Below are 24,501 nucleotides of genomic sequence, written 5' to 3' on the forward strand. Positions count from 1 at the left end.
CAGGCTTGGGGCTGTCTTTCCCAGACCCCTGACTCTGGTCTTAACAGGCGGCCTCGCCGCTGTCCGCAGCCCTGGGGAGGGCGGTCCTCCTGCCCAGCACCCCCGGGACCCCTGCTCTTGGCGCCAGTCCCTCTGCTTCCGCCCTGGCCCCCCTCTGTCCCCGCCGTGTGCGGGCCCTGTCTCCCTGGTCTTTTCCCTCAAGTGCCCCCAGGTCCCTGCACCAGAAAGGCCCGCCTGCTCTCTCCCCCCCGGGCTCTCTCCCGGACCTATCCTCCTTACATTAAAAACTCTTGGGTTCGCTGCATCCAAGCTGCTGCCCGCCCGCCGCCCCAAGGAGGTTCACCGGCTTCCAGACCCGAGTCATGGGTCGGTGGGCGCCCCTGTGCAGTGGGGGCCTGGGCTGTCTCTGAGGGACCGGCAGGGCCGTCTCCTCTGAGAACCACCCTCCCCCCTCACCTGTCCCGGCCCTTCTCATCCTCTCCGGCCTCACAGTGACCCGTGGGTCTGCAGGGACGGGAAGCAGAGGCCTGCCTGGGGTGTGTGGCTTGGCCTGAATGGACCTCGGGGCCCTGCCGGGGCCTTACCTGGGGGTGGAGGAGCAGTGGGGACGGCCGCAGGTACTTGTCCTTAAGGGCGCCCACCGGGTCGGTCACCTTCCGCTTCTCCACCCTGCTGGACAGCAACACAGAGGGTTACGTACCCCACCGAGTGGCCTAGCTTCCACAGCTCCATCACCACGTCTCACCTGGCGGCCGTGGGGAAGTGCGCGACCCGGCCACGCACTCGCCTGCCCGAGCCTCCCAGCCCAAGCACGCGCTCCCCATCACCACGCCCAGGTCGGGACCCCTTCGAGTCTCCCCGGCGTCTGCCCCAGCCTCCCAGCTGCCGGCACCCACACGCGTGATGAATGCTTGATGCCGGAGCCAGGACTCTTCCCTGAGGGCTGGTGTGCACTAGCCAACTGGCCCACTGGCCCCGTGGGGTCCAGGGCTTCCAGAAGCAGCACGTGGAGCACATGGGAGGCTGCTGCCTACACCCCACTTCCCTGTCCCTCCCAGCCCTGGCAGGGTGCTCTGCTCAACCTCCACCAGTAGGTCCCTATCCTGGGGAATTCGCAGGGCCTCCCTTGGCAGCCAGGCGGGGTCTACTTAGAATCTCACGAAGCCTGGGGATGACAATTCGAGAACGTTCCCCAAATGCCAGGACAGTTCCGTCGATCACGACAAGCAGAGGAGGTGGCCGGCACGCGTCCTGTGGTCCCTCCTCTCCTCCAACCCCTCCCCTCACCGTTTCCTCAGCCTCACTCAGGGAGGTCGAGGTTTACACAGTGCAATCTGGGGACACCTGCCACCCCACCACAGGCAGCTGTAGCCGCGCTGAACCTGCTGCCTCGTTTGCACCACGGCCCTGACCCCAGGGGACCAGCTGGGGGCACCGACCAGAGCTGCAAGGAGGGGAGACAGCACGGCCACCCGGGAATCCCAAGGGCGGGATCTCCCCACAGGGCACAGGTGGCCACAGGGGACCCCAGGCAGGTCCAGGGCAGGAGACAGGAGTGTGTGGGGTGAAGTGTCCCGCGGAGAGAGGACAAGCCCTGGGGAGAGGTGGTCTCATGGGGGAAGGTGGCTTCAGGGCACCTTGCTTCACAGGGCTTAGCTGAGGCTCCGGTCAAAGCGGCACCGCGTGAACCTTTCGGCAAACCCCGCGGTGGGGGTGCTCCGGCCGAGGAAGGGGCCTCCCGTGGGAGGGGTCGATCACTGTTTCCTTCTGCCTTTCCCTGACCTCTGTGTCTCGCAGCAGCCTACCAGGCTGGCTCTGAACCACCAGCCCCACCGGCCCCAGTGGACACGTGCTCTGCCAGGTGCACGGCTTTTGTCACCACTGTGTCCCCAGCCCGCTGTGCAGAAGCAGCGGCACGTGGACGTGAGAGGGGCTGGTGGGTCGGGCGGGGCCCCTTGGGCAGTGCTGGGTTCCTCCAACCCCAGGGGGCAGGATTGTGGGTTACACACCCAGGGTCATCCCTTAGGGACAGCCTGTGGGGACAGTGGGGAGTTCTACTGGAGTCACCCGCCAGGACCCCCCAGGAGCTGAGGGAATCCTAGGCCAGCCCGCTCACCAGCAGTCATAGTCACTCCTACCTTTGCTTGGAGGGGAAACTTCATGACACCTGTTTGTCCTGACTGGGTTTGGGGGGCAGTGGGGAGTGAATTTGGAGCTAACCCACTCTCGGGCATTTTGCTGGCGTCTGTGTGCAAAGCTGGGGCCCGGCAGCCCCTCCATCAGCCGCTGTACCCCAAATTCTGAGGGCAGGAGCCTGGCACCTGCTGGGTCTAAGAGGGGCTCCAGGAGGGGGCTCGGGGACCTGAGGCTGGTTCCTGCCTCCAGGCCTGACTCTCTGCTCTGCCAGCGTCCAGGAGAAGGCCCTAAAGCAGGCCTGGAGAGAGGAGGTGGGGAAGGCAGAGGAGGGTCAGGGGCCAAAGAAGACCTCGGGCGGGGTGGACGAGGAGGCCGGGAGAGCAGGGGCTGGGGGAGGCCAGGGACTGAGCGGGGAACTCAGCTGAGAGCCTTTCGCAGGCCTGCCGGCTCCAGCTCTGGGGGCCTGACCAGCAGGTCCCATGCCTAGGTCTCCAATCCCACGCCACCCCTGCACGAGAGTGTGCGTGCCATGGGGTGCCTCCTCCCTCCGGCCCCAGGGTCTCCTGGCCTTGCCTGGGTCCTAGAAAGTCACCCTCCGCTGAGCCTCTAGTCCACTGTCTCAGACCACCTGTGGATGGCGCATTCTTAAAGAAACACCCACAGGAGGCACTGTCATGTGTCCAGGGATGCAGGAAACAGGACTGGCTGCAGACAGCCGGCTGGGGCCCCAGGCGGGCGTGCAGGGCGGAACCCGAGTGGGCGCCGGCCGGCAGAGCGGGCGGCTGGCCTGTCTCCCCGCTGGCGGCTCTGTCGCGCTCTGACACAACTTCCTCTCATGAGTGCCTTCAGCAGAGGTGACCGCACCTGCACGCCCGTCCCCAGGCCCTGCCTGGCCCCTGGGAACAGCAGGCACATGAGCCCTCAGGGCGGAACACCACTGTGTACTTGCACATGTGTGTGCCCACGGGGCTCTGCTCGCCCACGGGGCTCTGCTCACACACAGCCCTGGGCCCATGTCAACTGCAACTGTCTGTGCCACGTGGCTGCCTGCACCGTGCACGGCCCACGTGCACAGCCCCCTCCTCAGGGCTCAGCCTGCCCAGCACCCCTGCGGCACGTGTGGTGGTGGGGGGTCAGAGTACTCTCACCTAACAGACCCACTTGATCAGAGCCTGCCCGGAAACTGGGGCGGGGGGTGGTCCTCTGGCCCTCACCAGGAGGGCTGTCAGAGATATCGGGCACTGATTGTTTTTGCAAACCCTCCGAAGCTTCCCCCTTCCTTCCACCCCTTCTCCCTCTGGGGACAAGCGGCTCTTCTGATCTCTCGTGGGCCCCCAGAAGCCCTGGCTGTGGCTCGAGGGAGGGGTGGGGGCCACAGAGCAGCCATGGGAGAGTAGAGATGCAGGAACAGAGGAGAGAGGCAGGATGTGAGGGTTGTGGGAGGCAGAATCGGTCCAGAGAAGACAGCAGAGACAACAGCAGGAGAGCCCCAGGGCTGGTGTCTGAGGGTGGGCTCGGGGGGAGGGGGCTCGAGAGAAGTGGGGCATCCCAGTGACTGTCAGCGAGAGGGAGCCATGTGTGCCCAGGAGACCCGGCCCCGGCCTCCCGAACGGGGCAGCCAGGTGCCCCCCAGGAAGGGCCAGCCTGGATGCAGACCCCCACGGGGCAGAGACTGGGGCGCCTTCTGAAGCCACAAAGGCAGAAGCAGGAAGCTCAGGGGAGCAGGTGAGGGCGTCCCCTCCGGCCGCTGCCCTGGCTGGCTGCCCACCTGGGGGGAGCAGGTGAGGGCAGGGCATGTTAATACCTGTAGATGGGGTCCATGAAAAAGGGCGACGGCTTGGCGTAGTGCAGGGCGGGCTGCTGGGGTAGCTGCGCTGGGCAGGCCTTGGGCAGCCCCTCGCCGGCCCCCAGCCTGCGCTCCCCATAGACGTGGTTCTTGCGGGGCTCGCGGCCCCCTCCGTTCTGGCTGGCCCGTGCGCGGCTGCCGATGCTCAGGTCCAGGGGCTGCTCCTCGCCAGACGCCAGGGCCGGGGGCACCCTGGGCGCCGGTGGGACGGGCTTGGCCTCTTTCGGTCTGGTGGTGAGGTCGAAGGGGGACTCGGCGCTGGGGCCGCCCGCCTTGAGGGCATCCCGGGGAGACTTTGGCTCGGCCTTGACCAGCAGGTTGTGGGCGAGGGCGCGGTCGGTGAAGGGGCAGAGGGAGTGGGGGAAGCTGGGCAGGAACTGGAAGGGGAACACTGAGGGGTAGGGCAGAGCGCCCAGCTTCTTGTCCTGCACGCCCAGGAAGCCCGGCCCGAAGTACTTCTCTGCGATGGACGCAATGGCCTTGATGGAGTCGCCCGCGGCGCCTGACGCCGTCAGCAGCTGCTCCTCGGGCGGCGGGAAGAAGTGCTGGGAGTAGAAGACGGGCACCTCGCCCACGCCGTGCGCGCCGCCGGGGGGCGCCGCGCCGCCGCCCCCGAACTCGGGCTTGCCCTCCGCCGCCTTGCCCTTGTCCTTGGCCTTGTCGCGGTCGCTGTCCACGTCGCTGTCCAGGTCGGAGCCCGTGGTTGTGTCCAGGTCGGTCCCGGTCGTGGTGTTGATGTCCTCGAAGTCGCTGCCGTCCGACAGGTCGCTGCCCCGCGGCTTGAGCTTCGTGGGGGCGTACGCGTCCTCCAGGCGGCTCTCCGGCTTCTCCTCGGGGCCCGCGGCCGCCGTGGTGCCCTGGCTGCTGTTGCCGACAGCGGAGACAAGCGGCAGGGCCGGGTTGCCCAGGGGGCTGGGGAGCTTGGCGTCCTGCGTGTGGTTCAGGGGGCTCTTGAGCAGTGGTGTGGGAGGTAGCAGAGGCGGCCGGGGGTACAGGGACGGAGGGAAGATGCCGGGGAAGCCCGGCGTGAGCGTGGGGAAGGCGGGGGGCGCCGCGGAGAAGGGCAGGCCCCCGGGGTGCGGCCGGGAGGGGAAGTACTCGTGGAAGCCCAGGCCGGTGTGGTTGAGGCCGGGGGGGTGCTTGGCCTTGTCCATCACGGGGCTGGGGGTCAGGGGCAGGCCTGCAGCGAAGAGGCCGCCCGGCGTGTAATGGTTCTTGCCCTCGCAGAAGCGCCGGTGCTTGTTGAGGGAGGAGGTAGTGCTGAACATCTGCCCGCAGTCCTTGCACTTGATCTGCGTGCGGCAGTCCGCGTGCATCCGCTTGTGCCGGCACAGGTTGGAGAACTGCGTGTAGGATTTGTGGCAGACCTCACCTAAAACGCCAGCAGAAAGCAAACACAGGCACGCTATAAAATGGCCCGGGAACCTGCGGTGCCGGGGGTGGGGGCCCCGGAGGAGCCCGTGTGGGATGTGAGCACGTGTGTGTGTCTGAGCACATGTGCATGCGTCACTGTGTGCGTGTCTGTCTGTGTGCTCACGTTGGTGTGAGCGCATGTTTGTACACGTGTCTATGTGTACACATGCATGTGTGTCATGCACGTGTAAATGCATGTTGTACATTCAGGTGTGTATGTCATACACATGTGCACAGATACATATATATGCATGTGCACCCCACCCTGGGACTGGCCTCTGGCGAGCAGCATGGGTGGGCAAGGGCCCCTGTGCCTTCCCTGGGGTCCCTGCGCCAGCTTGGACGCATCTTGAAGTGCCTTGACCCTTTCCGCTGGGAAACGCGGTGCTGCTGCCCCTGTGCCCTGCCCACCATGAGCGTCTCATGGGGGCCAAGGTCTTCCGAAATCGTTCCCAGAGGTGAACAGAGTCACGGCACACAACGTGGCTGCTGCTGCACCAGCCAGCCCAGAACTCCCGCCCGACCTCCCTACTCCTGTCAGTGACGCTATTCCAGCAGGGGTGGAGCAAACACTGACCACCATGCTTGGTCTCCCATTTTCTAAGGGTTGAAATGCTCTCAGCTTCCCCCACTCCCTTCTGTCCCAGGCCCTGTGACCTGCACCCAGGACAGGGAGGCCTCAGGGTGACCAGCCCCTGGGGGGTCTTAGTTGGGGAGCCTAGACAAGGCCACCATCTGGGGGGGCCTGATGAGAGGGGAGCCCCTGGCAGGGCCACGTGGAGAGGACCAGTTCCACGTCTGAGGAAAGGAAAACCTCCCCCCAAACTGGGGTGAAGAGGCACCACCAGCCTTGGGCGGACAGACGCTGGCCTCTGCTCTGTGCAGGAGAGGGTGGTGTGGCTGGAGTGGCATCAGAGCCCAGAGGCCCGGGGGGCCGCGTCTCAGACATTTTCCCAACGGCCTGTGAGCTGCGCCAGCGAGTGGCCAGCTTTTCTTTCTCCTCTTGTTTTTCTAGCCAGCAAGTGAGGAACACACACACACACACACACACACACACAGAGACCGTTTGGCCCTCGCTGTGGGACAGTTTCTTCCTAAAGGCAGCTCCAACGAGAACAATGATTTCAGCGTGTTTCTTGCTGCAAAGCCGCCACCACTGGTGTCAGGCCCTCCTCGCTGGGAGTGCTGGCTCTGGGGGTCCTGTGTCCTTTAACCGCAGGACCTCTTTATGTTGGCAGCCCTGCCCTCCGGGTGCCTGGCATCGCGGGGCGGTCCCAGCGCTGGGGGGAAGAGCGCTACCTCGTTTAATCAAACCTGCCCTTCCTGGGGGGCGGCAGTGCGTCTGCAGGAAGGCCTGCTGGCCCGCCTGCCCTTGGGGAGTGAGGCCACTCCTCAGCTCAGGGCTCTGGGCCAAGCGGGTGACCCCTTCCTGGGTCGATGGCTGCCAGAGGGGCTCTGGGACAAGCTCCCTGTCCCCCGCTTCGCGCTGTGACCACTGCCATCCGAGCACGGACACCGGCCTTGAGCACGTTCCCACCCACCCCGGGCAGCTCCCAGGAGGGACCTCGTGGGCCAGGGGCCGTGCAGGGAGCAGGGGGCCTGAGAGCCTTGGTTCCTCCCCCTGCCTCAGCCACTCGCACTTAAAGGGATGCTGTGGAAGTACTGGGGCTACAGAGAGGCCTCGGGGGACTGAGGTCCCCAGAGAGGAGGTCCTGGCCCCGGGACGGCCTGCAGCGCCGCTGAGGGGAGGTGGCTGCCTGCAGGGGCTGGGGAGGGCCTGGGCGTGGGGGCCAGCGGCTGAGGGAGGGTGCCCGGGCCCTGCCGGGGTGCAGAGAGGCCCTGGCCAGCGCTTGCTCTGGTCAGCAGCTTCTCTCCCCGGTAGGGTGTGGGCACACGCACACATACACACACTCACTCTTGAGAAGGTCCTTTTCTGAAAAGTGCCCACAGGAGCCGGCCTGCCGGTGCGCCCAGATACCCCCTCCCCCAGCTCTCTCACACCCGAGCTCCCTGGTGCAGGAGTCGCCGGGAGGACACACGGCCGTGGGCTGTGCGCTCAGTGAGGCCCGGACCCAGGATCAAGCGTGCGTGCTGTGTGCGCCCCGGGCCGCTCGGCGGGTGGACGGAGTCTGTGCTCACTAGCGCCGGGCCGCAGGGAGCCGTCTTTTCTCGGCCGTGCCCCACCGCTGGCGCTCTGCTCTCTGGTTCGCAGTTTCCTTTCCAGGCCTGACCTCCTTGACCGCAGACCCGAGGATGCTCTGCCGCAGTTGGGAGGATGTGTGAGGCCGGCTCTCACGTCTACTCTCATCTGTATCCCACGCTGAACCTCGGCCAAGTTTGGCGTTTTCCCTTTAGCTTTACCGCTCGGCCAACAGCCAGGGCACAAGGTGAGCACGGGGCGCAGACAGGGGTGGAGAGCGGCTGAGAGCCGGCAGGGCCGGCCGGCTGCCTGTGAGGGCCGTGGAGACAGTGGACTCGGACGCTTCCCCTGTGCCGAGGGTCCCAGAACATGCATCCTTAATGCAATCCAACAAGACTCCACCAAGCCGGTTTGTGAGCTCAGAAACGTGACGACTCTGAAGCCTTCCTAAGCTGGGAAGCTCCCACCTACGACATGTGCGCCCCTCGTGGTGGGACTCGGGGGATGCTCATTCTGGAAGTGGGACGTGCCACCCCCCTCGCTAAGTCCTGCCCCCTCCTCCCACCCAGCTGGCCCCTTCCCAGCCCCTCCCAGAGGGGACGGGCCCTGCCCCGCGCAGGGCGGTGGGGCTGCTGCTGGGGTGCTCTTTGCAGGGCCTGCGGGTGAAGGAGGTGGCGGGTAGGAGGAAGATGGCACCAGTGAGGGGGCCACCCAGCGGAGCGCTGGCTCCCTTTGCTGCCGTGGCTGAGGGAGCAGGTGACCCCGACAGGCTGAGGTCTGCGTCATCTCTGATAGGAAGGCTGAGGTCTGCGTCATCTCTGACAGGACAGCTGGAAGCCTGGACTGGGGGCTGCGGACAGGAGAGGGCACAGCCCTAGCTCCTCGGCATGGCTCTCTGGGGCAGGAGCCCAGCCACCTCGACACTGGTGGAAACACCCAGACCCGAGTCTGCAGGCTCTCAGAGTTTCTCCCTTGGTGGAGCCCAAGAGGTCCCAGGCCACCCAGCCTGGGGTCAGGAGCCAGGCCCCCTGAGCGGGAGTCTGGGCTCTGCAGCCCGGCCTCGAGGGCCTGCTCCCTGAGCGTGGCCAGGCCCGTTTCCTTCTCTGTCAGTTTCCTTCACTTGAAGATTGTGTGGTCCCCGTGCTGTGAGATTTTGTAAGGATGCTGCGAGATTCTGTGTAGGAAATGATGGCTGCCTCGGCACAATGCTGGTGTGAATGATGACTCAGCACCGTCTCATGTGAACAATAACTCAGCTTAATTGGTGTGAACGGTGACTCAGCACAATCTCGTGTGCGTGAGACTTAGTGCCCTGCTAGGCAGAGAGAAACCTTCAGTATCTTCCAAACTCTGAGAACCAGGGTCATGCCCCCACGTCGGCCCACGAGGCCTCCAGAACCTAACCCTTGTGACCTCTGACCCCTCTCTGATTACTGCGCTCCTCAGACACACACCCTCTGTGCCCACAACCCCCTCTTGAGCCTCCCCAGCAGGCCCCCGGGCTCACTCCCACGCTTTGCCAGCTCTCTGCTAGAACACCTCTCATCGGACCTCCCACCACCTGGGCACTGGGCGGGCCTCCTGCCCTGCCCCCGCCCCCCAGGCCGATGCGCCCAGGGCGTGTGCAGTTGTCACCTGCATGGCTCAGCTCTGTCTCCTCTACTGGCAGGTAATCTCCCTGAGGACAGGGGTCCAGTTATTTACCGTTGGCCCCTGCGGCCTGGGCCAGTGCCCGTGCCCAGCCCAGGCTCCCCAAAGGCTGCTGGGGGGTGCACAGCACAACGCAGCGGGCATCACTGGGCTACCAGTACCTGCTGGAGCCCAGGCCGGAGCCCGCACGCAGGGCAGAGGTGGGGGCATGGAGGGTGGGCTGCTGGCTCCTTCTGCAGGACCCAGGAAGTCCTCACCACTCACTGTAAGTGAGGGGGAACCAAGGAGGGCAGGAGGGGAAAGTGGGACCAGAGCAAGGCAAGGATGCGTCATAAAACCAGAGGGTGGGGGGGACACAGGGAGGAGGCGGCCGGGCGGGCTCCCGGCCCCCAGAGCAGTGGGCGGCGGCCGGGTGCGCTTTCTGGGCCAATGGGGGTCCCGTGCAGGCAGCGGGCCTGGAGCCTTGGCCTGACCCCGAGGGCCCCAGGCCCAGGCTGGGCGCCAACTCCCGCGCGAGGGGGGCGGGCGGGACTCGGCGTGACTTGGGGGCGGGCGGGGGGGGGGCTCCCGCACGAGGCGGGGGCGGGCGGGACTCACATATGAAAGGTTTGACGGTGCTGTGGATGTGCTTGTGCTGCTTCAGGCCCGAGGACGTGGCGAACGTCTTCCCGCAGTCCGGGCAGGCGTGGGCCCGGGCGCCCACGTGCTGGGAGCGGATGTGCCGCTGCAGGTTGCTGGGGTCCGTGAACACCTGGGGCACAGACACCGTCCGTCACACCCCGTCTGCCTGCTCCCCGGCGGGCCCGGCTCTGGCCCCTGGAAGGGGTCTCACTTGCCGCTCCGCCCCCTGCACCGAGCCTGGCCGGCAGGTCTCTACTGTCGTGGGGACCCCTCCCCAGCTCCCCCTATGGCCTCAGGTGACCTGTCAGGCCTCCCTTGACCCTGTTTCTTCTCAGTATTTCGTGGGAGAACTGTGGCCCCAAGGATGCTCTAGGCAGGAACTCAGAAAGCGTTTTTAAGCTCAAGTACTTTAACTTGTGACCGCCTGGGGCCGAGGAGGCTTGCCCCCACCAGCCTGTCCTTCCAGGGTGACAGCAGCCCCGAGAGGACCCGGGCTGGCCCCTCCCAGCCCCCCTTCCCCCGCACGCTCTTTGTCCTCCCTGAAGACTGAAGGTCACGGGTGGCTCGGGGCTTTGCCACAGGAGCAGGCCGGCAGGTGAGCACAGGGCGCAGGTGCGCACCACGCTACCTTCACACAGTTTTCACATTCGAAGCGTTTGCCGCTGTCGTGGGACATCTGGTGGCGGATGAGGTTGGACTTCCAGTTGAAGGCCTTGGGGCACTGGTCACACTTGTACTCTCGCTCCTCTGTGTGGACGACCATGTGCTGCTCCAGGCTGCGCACAGTGGACGGGGGTCACTGTGGGGCCCGCTCCCCGCCCGCGGCCAGGGAGGGAAGCTCTCAACTCACATGGCCTATTCCCCTCGGGGCCCCCGCCGCTCCCCACTCAGAGAGCAGGGTGAGTCTGGCCAGCCCATCTGTCCACTGCCTCCCCGGACAGGTCAGAGGGAGGGACGGGCAGAGACGGCCTCCCTACACCTGATGGGGAAGAAGCCAGTGCTTGGACCCAGCTCAGGCCCTTATCCAAGACCACCCCAGGGCACCCACAGGCAGTGAGACCCTGCTCACACTTCCTGGCTGCTCTTTAAGATAAGTTTAACCTTGATACCAACCTTGGGTCTAAGAAAAAAGGGGTTCAGAGACTTTCAGCATTGCCATGAGCCCCAGAGTGGGGGCGAGGCCCAGAAAACCCCTCTCAGTGGCCTGAGGGTACCGGCCAGCCAGGCCGGGCTGACAGCCCACGGAGGTCAGCGGGGAATGAGCGCAGGGGTCTCCAAACGAGACGTGACACGGAGCAGTGCGCATAGCCGCTGGGAAGGGGCTGCCCCCCCTTGGATGAACGAGCAGCTCCCCGTCCCCTCCTCTCGAGGGACATCCCACCTCTCCTCCTGTCCCAGGAATGACCGTTAATCTTCATGAGCTCGGCAGTAATACATCACGGCCCGTTAATTACGGGGCCCAGCCATCCATTTAGATCAGAAACGCTTGGTTCTTGAGCTACGGCAGATTGTATCTTTTTCCCTGTTGTTAATTGTGATTTATGTGTTTATGTAAAGAAATCACGGGCCCTCTTAAGCAGTGCTTGCCGCCCAGGGTCTCGGTTGGGATTTACCCAAACTCCTGTTTTCTCAGTCATCTGTTCAGGGTGGAGGGCTTCCCGTGCCCGGGGAGGCCGGGACGGGACTGGCACTCAGCTCCCCGCAGTCCCGCGGCCAGTTGGTGCCCTGCTGGGGTTTTGCGCTGACTTTGCAAGGCTGCCCTGGAGGACGTTCTGGAGGCAGGAGGAGGGTGCACTTTGTGAAAGTCCTCGTGGTTCCCTGGGGCACGGGGACCGCAGGTGCTGGTTCTCCCCCCACGGGTCCCCAGGGTCCCAGCTCCCGGGTCCCGACTCCTGCCGGGCCTCGGGGCAGGGAAGGCCGTGTCCGGGCATCACACAGGTGGTCTGGCACTTGTGCCCACCTCTGGGACTTCTCCAGGGAATTCTGGGGGCCCCGGAGGGAAGCAGAGGCCTGTGCCTGGGGTGGGGAATGAGGGGGCCTCTGGGCGGCTGCTTCCTGCTCCCGCCCGCTGTCTGAGAAGGAGTCCTGCCTGTGTCCAGAGGGTCGCTCTGGTTTCAACCCCTGGAACCCTGGCTTCCCATCTCCACAACTCAGCGTTGACCACAGAGTGGTGGGCGGGGCCAGCAGTGGCTCGACTGGGTGGGTCCTCCGTGGGTGGGGGCCTCTGACCAGGGGCCTGGACTTCACATTCACAGCCAGGAACACCTGTGGCCTCCAACTGCAGGCCACCGGCCTGCTCTGTCCTTGACGGCACGTGAGTGGGTGGGGCACCTGCCCCCCAGGTGTGCTGCACGGGAGGGGACCTTTTCTCCAGCTGTCCTTGGAGCCTTCGGCCTGTCAGCGTGGGCAGGCCTGAGGCACAAGGGCTGACCTCTGTCCTTCTCGGGGCTCCCCCTGTGCTCTCAGGGTTAAGTGACCCTGCTGTCCCCACGGGCTCCCGGGGTGGGGGTGGGGGACATGGGGGCACCTGTACTTGTTGGGGAACATCCGCTCGCAGTCCTTGCACTCGTGGGCCTGCCCATCGCCGCCCCCGCTGCCCAGGCCCTCCGGCTTGAGCTCCTCGGCCAGGCCCTCGTAGAGTGCGGCCCCCAGCGAGCCGCACGCGTACTTCTTGTGGCGCCGCAGGTCCAGCTTGGACTGGAAGAGCTCGTCACATGCGTCGCAGCGGAACGTGGGCTCCTCTGCAAGGCAGAGAGGACGGGAGGTGGGCAGGCGGACCCAGACCCGCCCCGGGCCCCAGGCCTGCAGGGGTGTGGGGAGCCCCCCAGGGCCTGCCCCCCACCCTGCCTGGTCCCCTCCCGCTTCTCCCTGCCCCCATCCCGGGACCCAGGGATGGCTGCCCGTGGGCCATGGGGGCCGCCGGGAGGGGATCCGTGTCTGTATCCAAAAACCACCGAGGAGCACTGGGCCCCTCCCTGCGTCTCAGGAGGCCTGAGAAGGCCCGGCGCTCGGAATGGAGAAGGAAGCCCGGCCAAGTGTTCTGTGTATGAATTAGGAATAAGAAGACGGCAGGGCTCTGATGCGTATCATAAGCGATTGTCGTCAAGGTCAAGCAAATAAAAGGGAGGCAGCCACTATGAAGTTTACCAGGCGGCATCCTGAGAGCCCACCAAGCCAAACAGCCTGGAGCTGTGAGCCTCCCTGGGGCAGGCCTCCCGCCCCTCCCAGCTGAGCGCGGCCCGACGCAGCTCCTCCCGGAGCGGGTGCCCCGCCCTGCCCAGGACCACCCTGTGTCCCGCGCGGGTCTGGACAGAGAACCTGCACGAAACGTTCCTGCACAAACGCACTGAAAGGTGTGCGTGTTAGCAGATGTGTGAACCCGTGAGCTCCTCGTGCACGGGGTGCCTGGGCGGGCAGCTGTGTGTGCACGGGGAGCACGGGGCTGGAAATTCCAGCGCCTCTGTGTTCTTCTGCAGATGTGCAGGCGGTTTTGTGCGTCTGCACTTGTGTTCCTGCCGGTGTGCATGTGTGCTCGTGTGCACGAGTTTCTGTCTGTGGCCATGTGTGAAAATCTGCATGTCTGCATGCCCGCACACATGCGTGAGCAGGAATGCCTGCATTTGTACATGTCTGTGTGTGCCTGTGTGCACTTACTTGGCACATGTGGATGGGTTTCTGTGCACATGCGTGTGTGTGTTAAGTATACACATTCATGTGCATGACTGCCAGTATGATGGTTGTGCCTGTGTGTGTGAACACATAGGAACTGAATGTACACTTGTGTACATTTGTGTGTCTGTAAGTGCATGTGGCTGCGTGTGGATGTGTCTGCATGTATTTGTGTGTGAACGCACACGTGTTACGTGACTGTATTTGTGTGCATGTGTTAGTGTGTTGTGTGAACGTGCGTGTGGTATGCGTGCATTTATGTGCAAGACTGGGTGTGCCTGAGTGAGTCTGTGTGTGTGAGTGCGTTGCGCGTGAACGCTGAGACCGACTGGAGAGTGAACTTGCAGAAGATGCTAAACCAAAGCCCACCTAAGCCCCGGGTGGGCCCTTCGGTGCTGGGGCAGACCCCCCAATCCGATTCCGGGGATGGGGAGGGGTCACAGAGGACGCACGTTCCGAAACGGCCCCCCGGCAAGTCTGCAAGATGCTGCCTTCAAAACAGGACCAGAGCCTGAATGCTCTCTTCAGGGAAACACCCACGGTGGAAGTCAGGTGACAAGTGACATTCACGCCTGAGGCTGGGAGCCTCCATGTGGCAGGCTGGGTCCCAGGAAGCTTCCTGTGTCCCCACGCCCGAACTTCATGTCAATCCATTCGCTTTGTAACTGGAAAGAGGCCGGGGGAGGCAGATGGGCACCCAGGGAGGCAGTGGCAGAGCTCGGCAGGTGGGACCTTTGCTCTGCTCCCAGGGGCAGGTGCGCGGCCCGACTGCCACTGAAGGTGTGAGAGACACACGTGCAGGTGGGGACCTGCCGGCACTGCCCCTCCCCATTCCCTGCACGCCGTCCTTGTCCTCAGGAAGCGGGTCTGAGTACCGAGAACACCATTTTAGAATGGAGCCAGACGCACAGACCCCACAAAACTGCTCTTGCGGGTTCATTCTGACTTTCTGGGCTGGAATGAGGCTGAGAGGGGGCTCCCACCAGCATCGCAATAAAGTTAGAAATGCAAGTTTGGGGGAGGGTCTATATAGCTCAGTGGCAGAGTGTGTGCTCAGCATGCACGAGGTCCTGGGTTCAATCCCCAGTGCCTCCTCTAAAAATAAATAAAACTAATTACCTCCCCTCTACCAAAAACAAACAAAAAACCAAAATAAAATTAAATAAAAAATGCTGGCTTAAATTTTTTTTAAATTAGTGACCAAGAAAATTGGAAAAAAAAAAAAAAAGAAATGCCAGTTTGTATTTGACTCTTTCTGGACAGTCACCAAAGTTAAAATTTGAAAACAAAATCAAGAGGGACTGAGCACACCCGTCCCCAGCACGGCCCGACCTGCTCTTCCAGTTTGGATCTGGAATTTGGATTTACAGTGAAAACGCTGCCTGCTTCTCAGGCTGCAGGCATTTGAGGGCGCCCTGCCGCTCCGGGCCCCCAGCCCACCAGTCCGCCCCGTCATGCGAGAGCGTGCTACGCTCCGGCTGCATCCTGTTACGCTGTGTTGCATGGCGTTTTGTGTCTGTCTGTCTCCTGCTTTGTAAACAGTACACTGCATCCTCTTGACCTTTTTGTGGAGAGGGAGAAAAGTTGATAATTTTTGAGCCTTTCTCAAAAGAAAGGCATATTTGAATGGAAATGATTTGCTTTATTTTCTCCCAAGAGCAGGAAGTTCTCCTGAAAGAGAGATCTTCACCCCTCTCCACTGAAAGAGTGAAAAGAAAATAAAGTCCCTGGAGCGAATGAGTCTGCAAGTGGCTTCCCTCTGCTCTGAATCACTTGTGGGGAAATTGGAATTGAATTTCTTTACAAAGCTGCAGTTTTGAAGGAGTGTTTCCAGTCCCAGACCCGCAGGGCCGGTGCTTTGGGAACTGGCAAAGCCGGGCCCCCGTTTCTTCCATGACACCTGAATGTGGTCCTGGCAGAGGTTCCTGCCCCCTGATAAGAGCAGGCAGAATTGGGATTCAGAGCTGAGCTCCCCTCACGGACATCTGGTGGGTAGGGGCGGGGAGCTCTATCTCCTACCCAAACCAAACTACACCGAGGCCACAGTGGCCCGGTGTCCTGTTTGGCGAGTCTGTGTCTCACTCGTCCATCTGAAGTCCCATCAGGAACTTTCCAGGGCAAAGCAGGACTGTAACAGAAAAACGAATCAGTGCCTGATGGCTTCGGGGGACCGAGGGGGCCACGATTACGTGGCATCGCCACGCTAATCTAGCAGACTGGAGGCTCAGAAGCCCTCAAGACCCCACTCCAAGTTCCTGCCGTGAGAAGGGCCCGCTGCATTTAGCCGGGGCTGGGATAAACGATTTTTTAGGATAATTATCTTAGTGAGGAACGTTTTTACGTGTTCTTCCCGAGTGCTTCAGAGTGAAGTGGGACGGGGGCGGCTGCTGGGGGAGAAGTGGCGACCTTGATGGCAAAGAGCAAGAGGAGCCTGGCACCCGGTGGGCGGCTGCGTACAGAGCAAAATTCGGCCACACGTTTGACAAACTATTAGGAACACGTAGAGCTTATGTGAGATCGGGGGTGGGAAGGGGAAATCGGAATCAAGGGTTTTAAAACCTTTCGGAAGAAAGACATTTCCTCAGAGGAAACCCCATCTCCGAGCGCCCTCTTTGGGTTGAGTGGATTTCTGCCTCCAAGTTCTCGTGGGCTGTCTACGGTGCACAGGTCTTTCCAACAATTACTTTAAGTAAAGTGAGACCATCCCCCTGCTACCCAGGTCTCGGCCGTTTACTTTTCTTTTCTCAACAGCCTAATTAAAACCAAAGTCTCGCGGAGAGGATGGAAAAGCTCTGTCTCATGGAATTACCCCTCTGCGGAGGCTGCCTTTGGAACAGGGATGCAACGAGCTGCGGCGTGACGGTGGCCCCCGCCTGGGGACCGCAAAGGGAACTGCAGGCGGACGTCTCTGGGTTGGCTCCCGGAGGCGCCCGGCTAATTCCAGCACCCAGCTCCCTGGCCCAGCCAGCCACACTCCCTTGCCGTGACAGCAGAGTGGTTCCTTAGAGAAACCTGCAGTCCGTGGCATTAACCATTGAGCCCTGGCGTGTTTGGAGAGGAGGGGAACACAGACGGGAGGGGAGAGCCAGCCTCCCCCATTCCCGGCATGAACAGAAGCACCAGCTCTGGAGACGGCTGGAGGGAGCGACGGCCCTCTGTTCACTTGTGCGCTCTCATGCAAAGTGGGGGTGCCACCTGCTTGGCGGGGAGCTAACGCGCCCGCCGGCCCTCTGTGCACAACGCAGAGCCCTCCAACCAACTTCTCCTCCGGGACTCAGACGCTGTTCCAGCACCCCAAGGTGAATGGGCACATCGCCCAGCAGGGGGGACAAAGGAAAAGAAACCTGTATTTCAGAAACCCTAGCCTGTAAGAAACTGGGATTTTCTCAAGCGTCCTCTGAAACGTGCTTGGGTTGGATGTGGACGAACAAGGAAGGGACGTGTGTCTCCTGGAAAAATACCGAGTGACCGACGGGGAGGAGAGGACGGCAGGGCGCTTCCCGCAGCCGTCACCGCAGCCCCGCCAGGTCCAGCCAAGCCCTGAGTCTTTTTCCCGTAACAGTTCTCTTGGACTTTTTGCCTTTCCCTGGAGATGGGCGTTACCTTCAAAGACACACATGCCATCCCTGCCCTCTCAGGTGAGACCGAAACGCTCCCTGGCACAGAGCTCTGGAGGCAAATGCTTCCAAGCGACAAGATGGGCTTTTTTGGTTTTGAAGTGATTTGGAGAGCAAACGATGCAGCTGCTGACACTACTACTACTAACTATTATTATTAGTAATACAGGTTTGCTACAAATAGGCTTACCCTATGCTGTAGCAGTCCCACTCCCGGGCACATATCTGGAGAAAACACTACTCAAAAAGACGCCTGCACCCCAGTGTTGCCAGCAGCACTATTTACAGCAGCCAAGACATGGAAGCAGCCTAAGTGTCCATCCACAGATGGCTGGATAAAGAAGCTGTGGGATATTTATACAATGGAATACTACTCAGCCGTAAAAAAGAATAAAGTTATGCCATTTGCAGCAACACGGATGGACCCAGAGATCGTCATTCTAAGTGAAGTGAGCCAGAGAGAGAAACGAAAATACCATATGAGATCTCTCGTATGTGGAATCTAAAAAAGAGACACAAATGAGCTTATTTACAAAACAGACTCACAGGCAGAAAACAAACTCATGGTTACCAGCGGGGAAAGAGGGTGGGAAGAGATAAATTGGGAGTCTGAGATTTGCAGACACTAACTACTATATATAAAACACATAAACAACAAGTTTCTGCTGAAAAGCACAGGGAGCTCTATTCAACGCCCTGTAGTCCCCTACAGTGAACGAGAACACGAAAATGGATACACGTGTGTGCACGTGAGGCTGCAGCATGGCGCTGCGCACCAGGAACTGACACAACATGGTAAACTGACTGGACTTCAATCAAAAAAAAAAGAAAAAAACAGTAATACAGTTCAAAAAAATCCCCCAGGGCTCAAACTCCGCAACGATGCGGTGCAGCACATCCCCCACTCCCCCAGGTTGTCTGAAGTCCCGTCTCAGGGTGTGGCCCACGCCACCCAGGGAGGGAGAAAGCAAAGCGCTTGGGGGCGAATTTGTTGGCAAGGTGCTGGTCTGCCTGCCCGGGGTCTGAGCGACAGGCCATGGGCAGCAGCGGGGGGACGCCCGGCCCCCCAGCGTCGTGCAGCGTGACGTGATGGGAGGCCTGGGAAGCTCCCACGCTTCTGCTCCCACGGGGTGGGGCTTACCATCCAGACCAGGGGGCACCGTCCCCAGGGAGTAGACGCCTTCTTTCACGTGTACCAGCAGCTCTTCTCCCGGCTCAATGTCCTTAATGACTTTATAATAAATCTAGGATGGAGAAACCAGAGAGAAGGAGTCAGCACTGTGGTCCTGGTGCTTGAACAGCCACCCCGCACACACCTAGCCAGCAGGCCGGTGACCCTGTTCACAGTGGAGGCCAGCCTGCTGGGCCCTCCACCTGCCTTCCAGTTGCTGGTCAGAAGTTCCCCTTTGGAACTTGACAGCATATGTGAGAAAGGGCTACAGTCCATTTTCCTTTGTTTTATCCAGATTTTGAATATTGATAAAGGGGGTGGAAGATGAGATTGGCGAGGATTAGCCCCAGAGTTCCCAAGCAGTGCATGTTCTCAGGAGGATATGAGGAGGAGTGGCTCCCTTCACCCTGAGTGGAGTCTGGGGTGGCTCCCTGTTCCTTCTGTTAGCGTATATGCAAGTAAGACACCCTTTGCTGCCTGGGGCGCAGGTAGAGTCAAGAGTGGATTTGGATGTTTACCAAAGTGGCTATGAACTCGGACAGAGGCCCCATGGGCCAGGTCAGCGGGCATGAGTCTCACAGGAGAGTGGACACCATCTGTATGGGAGGTAGGGGGGAGCGTGTGCCTGCAGCAAGCTTGGTGCCAGCAGCTGTTAGGTGTCTGAGACGGGGGACACCCTTGAAGACAGAGAGGGGTGGAGTGGGGCTCACGGTAGAGTCTGCAACCTGCAGCAAGCTTGGAGGGCTCGGGGAGGTAAATTTGGAACGACCAGCCTTAATACTCCAAGCAGCATTGAAAAATGACTGTTTGCATTGGAGGTGGTGGCCAAGATCTGGAAAACTCCAGCAACTTAGAAGGGCCGCAGCTGCATCCTAGGGGCCATCTAGGATGGATCCCAGGGACCAGGCTCTGAAAGCCAGGGAGGCTCTGGGAGAGGATGAGCCCTGCCTTGTCTGTGCCAGACCCTGCCTGGGAGCCCCAGCTCTCTCTGGAGACAAGGGACACAGCTCCTCTGGGTGGGGGTGCCAACTCCTCAAGTGAGCAGAGCTGGCACCAGAAACCCTGCGTCTTAAACCCGCACATGTCACACAGTGGGGTGCATTTCTCTCTGGCCAATCCACTGCATAGCACGCTGACACATGATGTTTGGGTCTCTCTTTAGATAACATTAAACAAGGAGCTTCCAGGAGCCCAAAGGCTCGGCCACAGGACTGCCTGGGAGGCTAGAGGAGGGCCTGAGAAGATCCATCTGCCCTGGGAGATGCAGAACGGAGGCTTCTCCAGGCCACTCTCACCCGGGATGCTCCAGCACCGCCCTCCTGTGGAGGACCTGGTGGCCACGAACCAGGTCAGGCTTCCCGGCAGTAGCTGGACGTGGTCTGAGCGCCCCAGAGACTGAGCTGGGTACCGGCTCGCCCTCCTCCCTTGACCCCACCCTTATCCTCGGGAAGCATCTGGAGGGCTGAGCCCCCATCTCTTGTCCGGCCCCTTACCGCCTCTCCCCAGGCTGAATCCAGTTGTGAACGCCCTCCCAAACCACCAGGCCAGATTAGCTTGAGAACACCACCAGTGTGCTCTCTAAAGGACAGCAGAGCCACGCTGCACCCCCAAATGCCCAGCTGAGCACGTGGACAAAGGGGCTGCTCTCAGCAGCAGAGAACGCACGTGCTCAGAGGTCCACGTGGAGGGTCCTTCTCCCTGTGCCCACGAGGAATTTCATTTGGCAATTATTCTCTGGCGCGTCGCTAAAATAATGAGGAGACCTTAAAACGGAGAAGAGAAACTACCATATTCACCGCTGTGATCAAATCAGCTGTGAAGATCCCACTTTTGCGTTATCTCATCTAAAAAATTACTCAGAGGCTGAATAATAGTTTAAAAACTTCAGACTCGAGCCACTTATTTCAAAATCGGGCCCCGCTCTCCAACAAAGCCCGGATGAGACCCTGAGCGTCCCGGGGCGGTGAGTCAGGGGTTATTAATACGCGGGGACAATTGCACTTTCATCCGGCCGGTAAGCGAGCGCATCCAGCAAGTACCGGCTTAATGCGCCCGCGGGGCGCTGCGCCCCTGTGCGCAGGCTGGGGAGGGGCCCACGGCGGGAGCGGCAGCGGCTTCTCGAAGGCCCCGTTAGAGGGCAATGTGGGCCCGCCCGCAGCGCCCCCCGCGGCCGCGCCCCCGCCCCGCCAGGGCCCGGACGTGCGAGGCGGGCGGCGCGCTCCGACCTGGCCTCCGCGGCTCGGCGCGCGGCTCCCCGGCGGCCGCGGCCTCCCGGGCCGGGCTGCGGGGGCCGGCGCGGCCCGCCTCCCTCCTCCGCCTTCCCCTCCGACCCCCCATGAGGGCCACCGGGCCTCCCGGGACCCTCACCCCCGTTCTAGGGTCGCCGGATTCCCTTCCCCAACCCCCTCCGAGGGCCACCGGACCTCCCCCCACCCCAAGCCCGCCGCCCCGCACTGCGAGGCCGCCCGGTCCCGCCCCCACGCCACACCCCTCCGAGCTCCGAGGGCTGTCCGACCTCCTGGGACCCCTCCGCACGCCCCACCCCGCTCCGAGGGCTGCCGGACTCCGTCGTCCCGGGGTGCCGACCCTCCCCGCCGGCGCGGCCGCAGCCCCCGAGCCGCGGCGGCAGGGTCCAGCCCGGGCGCCTGGCTGGGGCGCGAGCGCGGGTCCCGAAGCGGGCCGGGCAGCCGGGGCCGCCTGGACTTTGAGCCGCGGATGGAATTAATCGCTATTAGCGCTAATCGCAGCTCCCGGGGCGGGGCGGGGTGTCCCCGACCTGCCTCCATCTGGAGGAGGGGGCTACAGGAGACAACGCAAACTTTTCCAAACTCAGCCGGTCCGCCTTTGCCAAGGGCACCGGGGGCCGCGGGCAGACCCCGGTACACACAAAAGCCGCGGGCGGTTTTTACGACCTGTTCCCAGTGGCACAAAGACCTTATCAGCCAGACGCACGCGTACAGAAAGACAGGGTTCCTGGTCTTCGGGGTCGGCCGACTTCCCGGGACAAAGGCCGGGCTTAGGTGGGACTGAGGCCTGGGCGGTCTCCTGGCTTCTAGGGCGTTACAAATTGCGCATTGACTGTACCGAGCCCGGGCCCCTTCTGTTCGCGGCCTGTAATAAATTATTACTGCAGCCCTTAAAAAATTCCTGAAGTCGGTTTATAATCTGCCTTTCACCGTGCGCCCCTCAGTGGGTCATGTTCAGATCCCAGCAAGCATCCAGGAAGGGTTGAGTCCTAAGGATTTTCACAAGAGGGGAGACAGAAGCCTGTCCTCAGGGAGGAAGAAACCCTGTCCTCTAAGGCCCTTTCGTTCCCAGGCTCAGCGCGGGAACCGACCGAGAAAGACCTGCTTTGTTTACAAGTCGGCATCTGCGTCTCCCAGGCCTGTTCCTGAAGGGCTGGCGTCCCCAGCACCGCTTAAACCTGTCCTGTTCAGGCCTTGGCTGGTGTGGCCTGGCACAGCAGAGCTGGAATTGTCTCTCTAGTTTCGCGATCTGAGAGCAGGCAGAGCCCCAGCACCAGCTGAGTTTACTAGCACAATAAATGTCTGCTCTAAACGGCTTTAAAAAGTAACAATGCCAAACAGACCCGGTCCCCGGTTAAGTCCCTGTTTTAGCATCTTGGTTCTTTCTGTAACGGCGATGACTTTACTGAACGTGGGCGGACGACACCAGCCGGGGGCCTCGGGGTTCTGACTGTCCTGAGTGTGACCCGGCCTGTTTTCTCCCCCTTTACAATCTCTGGGCACAAAGAGTCGGCTCCTGGTAGGTGAACGGAACTCTGGGACAAATAAATGGCCACGTTCTCTACAAAAGACAGAGAAATTGCCTGAGAAAAGGTGGACTGAGCAGAGGCCACGTGCATGGAGAGCCAGCCGTTTCAGAAAATGAACATCATTTCCCACCCCCCCAACAACATTCTTTAAGACAAAGAAATATTTCAGATTCATAATGGCTGTCAGTTTGGAACACTTTCCCCTCGAAGTTCCTTAAGTTTTGTTTTTAATACCGAGTCACTTCTCGAGGATAGATACTATTTTGGAGTATGAAGACTTAAGGTCTACACTATTCATTCCTACTTAATCTTAGAATTTTAGAATTTAAATAGGTGAAAAAGTCCATCCAACATACACTGCATAGAAGGGACAGCATCGCAGACAACCAGCCGGTGCACTGAACGCAGGCCACAGCCGTGCTTTCTCCTCCCTGGAGCAAGTGATTTTCTCAAAAATGAGAAAGCAATCAGGCGAACTGAACAGCGCTCTCCACCCCCACCCCCCGCCCCTGCCTTCTGACCAATTTGAGAAACTTTAAAGGTGCATCTGAGTAAACCAGGTGGACTCGCTTTCATAGCACTTATCTTAAAAAAAAACCAACCCTCTCCATCCAGAATCTCAGAATTCCCTTGTGCTTTTGTGATTCTGCGAAGGCTTTCGGTGCGGTGTACCAGGGGCTTTTCAAGAAAGAGAAGCCCACCGCGAGGGGAACTTGAATCGCTCTAAGATCTTGCTGAAAAGCAAATCTGCCCAGTGGCCACCCTGCCTGTCTCCTGTCCTTCTGAGAGAGGGGGCTGGCCTGATGGTTATCCTTGGGCATTTTGGGGGGACCCCTGAAGTGGCTGGGTGATCTTGGAAGTATCACGGTGTTTCTTCCCCACTTGCTGTCCCCAGATGTGGGCCATCTCTCCCTGGGAGGTTGGGGACCCGGGAGCCCTGAGGCTGGCTGCGGAGCTGAGCCTCCAGTGTTTAGAAAACAGCCTTGTGATGCTCTGAGATGGAGCAGGAAAGCAGAAGTTTGGAGCTGCTGAGGGCTCGGGCAGGACTTTGTTTCCCTCTGCCCTCGTCCCTGCCTTTACCGTGGGAGCCCTCCTCCGGCGCCAGGCCGCGTTTTCAGAGCTGAGCAGGGGCATGGGGGCAGCCGTCCAGTTCAGGTTCGGCATCACCTGCAGCTCCAGGGACAGGCAGACAATTCCTTCCTCTGGCCGAGAGAGGGGAGGCGGCTTGACATCTCTGGGACTGCCCGGGCTTCTCTCTCCCCATGTGTGGCAGAAGCCATTTGTGCCTAAATCTTTACTCTTTCTGCTCCGTGATCTGTCACCATCACAGCAGCTCGATATAAAGTAAATCTATTTACCTATTTCTTTCTTAGTTGTTCAGTACCTGGCTATTGCAGATATATTTATTATCTGTAAATTATATTTACAGATATACAAATATATAGTGTACAGTTTATGCCTAGATTTAAAAAACATATATATATAAATTATGGGTCACAGTTAAATTGTCTACCTCATTCTTAAATGCCACCTTCTAATAAAGTATTCCACTTAATTAAGAAGAAAAAAATATGAATTCTGCTGAGTGCTGATGGCCGGAATTGTGAGGGCACAGTCAAATTTACATCTTGTTCTTTGCCCAGAAGAGGGTCCCTTGGCTCCAAACAGTGAAATGCAACAATTTCTGACTCCAGACGCATTTGCTTTGTTTTTCAAAGCCGTTTGTAAATTGGTTAAGGAGCACTGAAATGAATTCCCTGTCCTTCTCCTTTTCAAAGGGAAAATTACACCTAATTGACGGGAAGCTACCATTTCAACCGGGTAATCCATTGATGATTTATGATTTAAAAACCTGTGGAGGGTGAAAGCAGAGGAACAAGGGGCTGTCTGGCCTCAGGGCAGAGCAGGGGGCCCCGGCAGATCGCACGCCCTGACACGGGGTGGGGGGTGTCCACCTTGGGGCAGAGGAAACGAAAGCAAAAGAAAACGCCGTGAGCTTTGGCCCGGGGACACCGGGTTCTCCTCAGAAACAGCGCTGGCGCTCGCTGCCGGGGCGCTGCCTGCCTGCCTATCAGCCAGCGCATCTGCTAATGGAGCGCTTTGTTTCCCGCACTCTGCGGAGGGGTTAGACTTTGCTTCCACTTTCGGAGACCCGGCCCCTCTGCTCAGGCTGACCCCTCACTTGCCGCGGAACGTGCTGGGCGTGGTGGATTTTCCCGGTGCCCGGCCAGCCCGGGGGTGGGGGTGCAGCGTGGGCCTCGCCGGCCTCGCAGCCTGTCTGAGTGGCTGGGGAGGTCCGAGCCCCCGAGGCATGCCCCTGACGTGTGTGTGTGACCCCGGCACCCGGTCACACCGTCGTCAGTCCCTCCGGCCACCTGACATCCCGCCACCAACATCCTAGCCCCACCGCGGGGACGTGCGAACGGGAGGAGCCGGGCCGTGCACGGCTCCCTGCGTTTGCTT

General features: G+C 60.9%; 1 protein-coding gene across 1 annotated transcript in view; it reads right to left on the reverse strand.

Annotated features, from left to right (window-relative positions):
• The window catches only part of PRDM16 (PR/SET domain 16), a 311,746-nt gene that overhangs the window by 17,001 nt on the left and 270,244 nt on the right, over window positions 1-24,501 (reverse strand). Inside the window, exons 5-10 of the mRNA XM_072975567.1 lie at window positions 18,234-18,336; window positions 12,334-12,547; window positions 10,435-10,582; window positions 9,783-9,936; window positions 3,941-5,354; window positions 585-669 (exon numbers count right to left, since the gene is read on the reverse strand). Coding sequence (XP_072831668.1) covers window positions 585-669; window positions 3,941-5,354; window positions 9,783-9,936; window positions 10,435-10,582; window positions 12,334-12,547; window positions 18,234-18,336 — 2,118 coding nt within the window. The remainder of the gene's footprint in view (window positions 1-584; window positions 670-3,940; window positions 5,355-9,782; window positions 9,937-10,434; window positions 10,583-12,333; window positions 12,548-18,233; window positions 18,337-24,501) is intronic.

This window comes from Vicugna pacos, chromosome 13, assembly GCF_048564905.1.
Source record: "Vicugna pacos chromosome 13, VicPac4, whole genome shotgun sequence".
In the NCBI taxonomy this organism is placed as follows: domain Eukaryota; kingdom Metazoa; phylum Chordata; class Mammalia; order Artiodactyla; family Camelidae; genus Vicugna; species Vicugna pacos.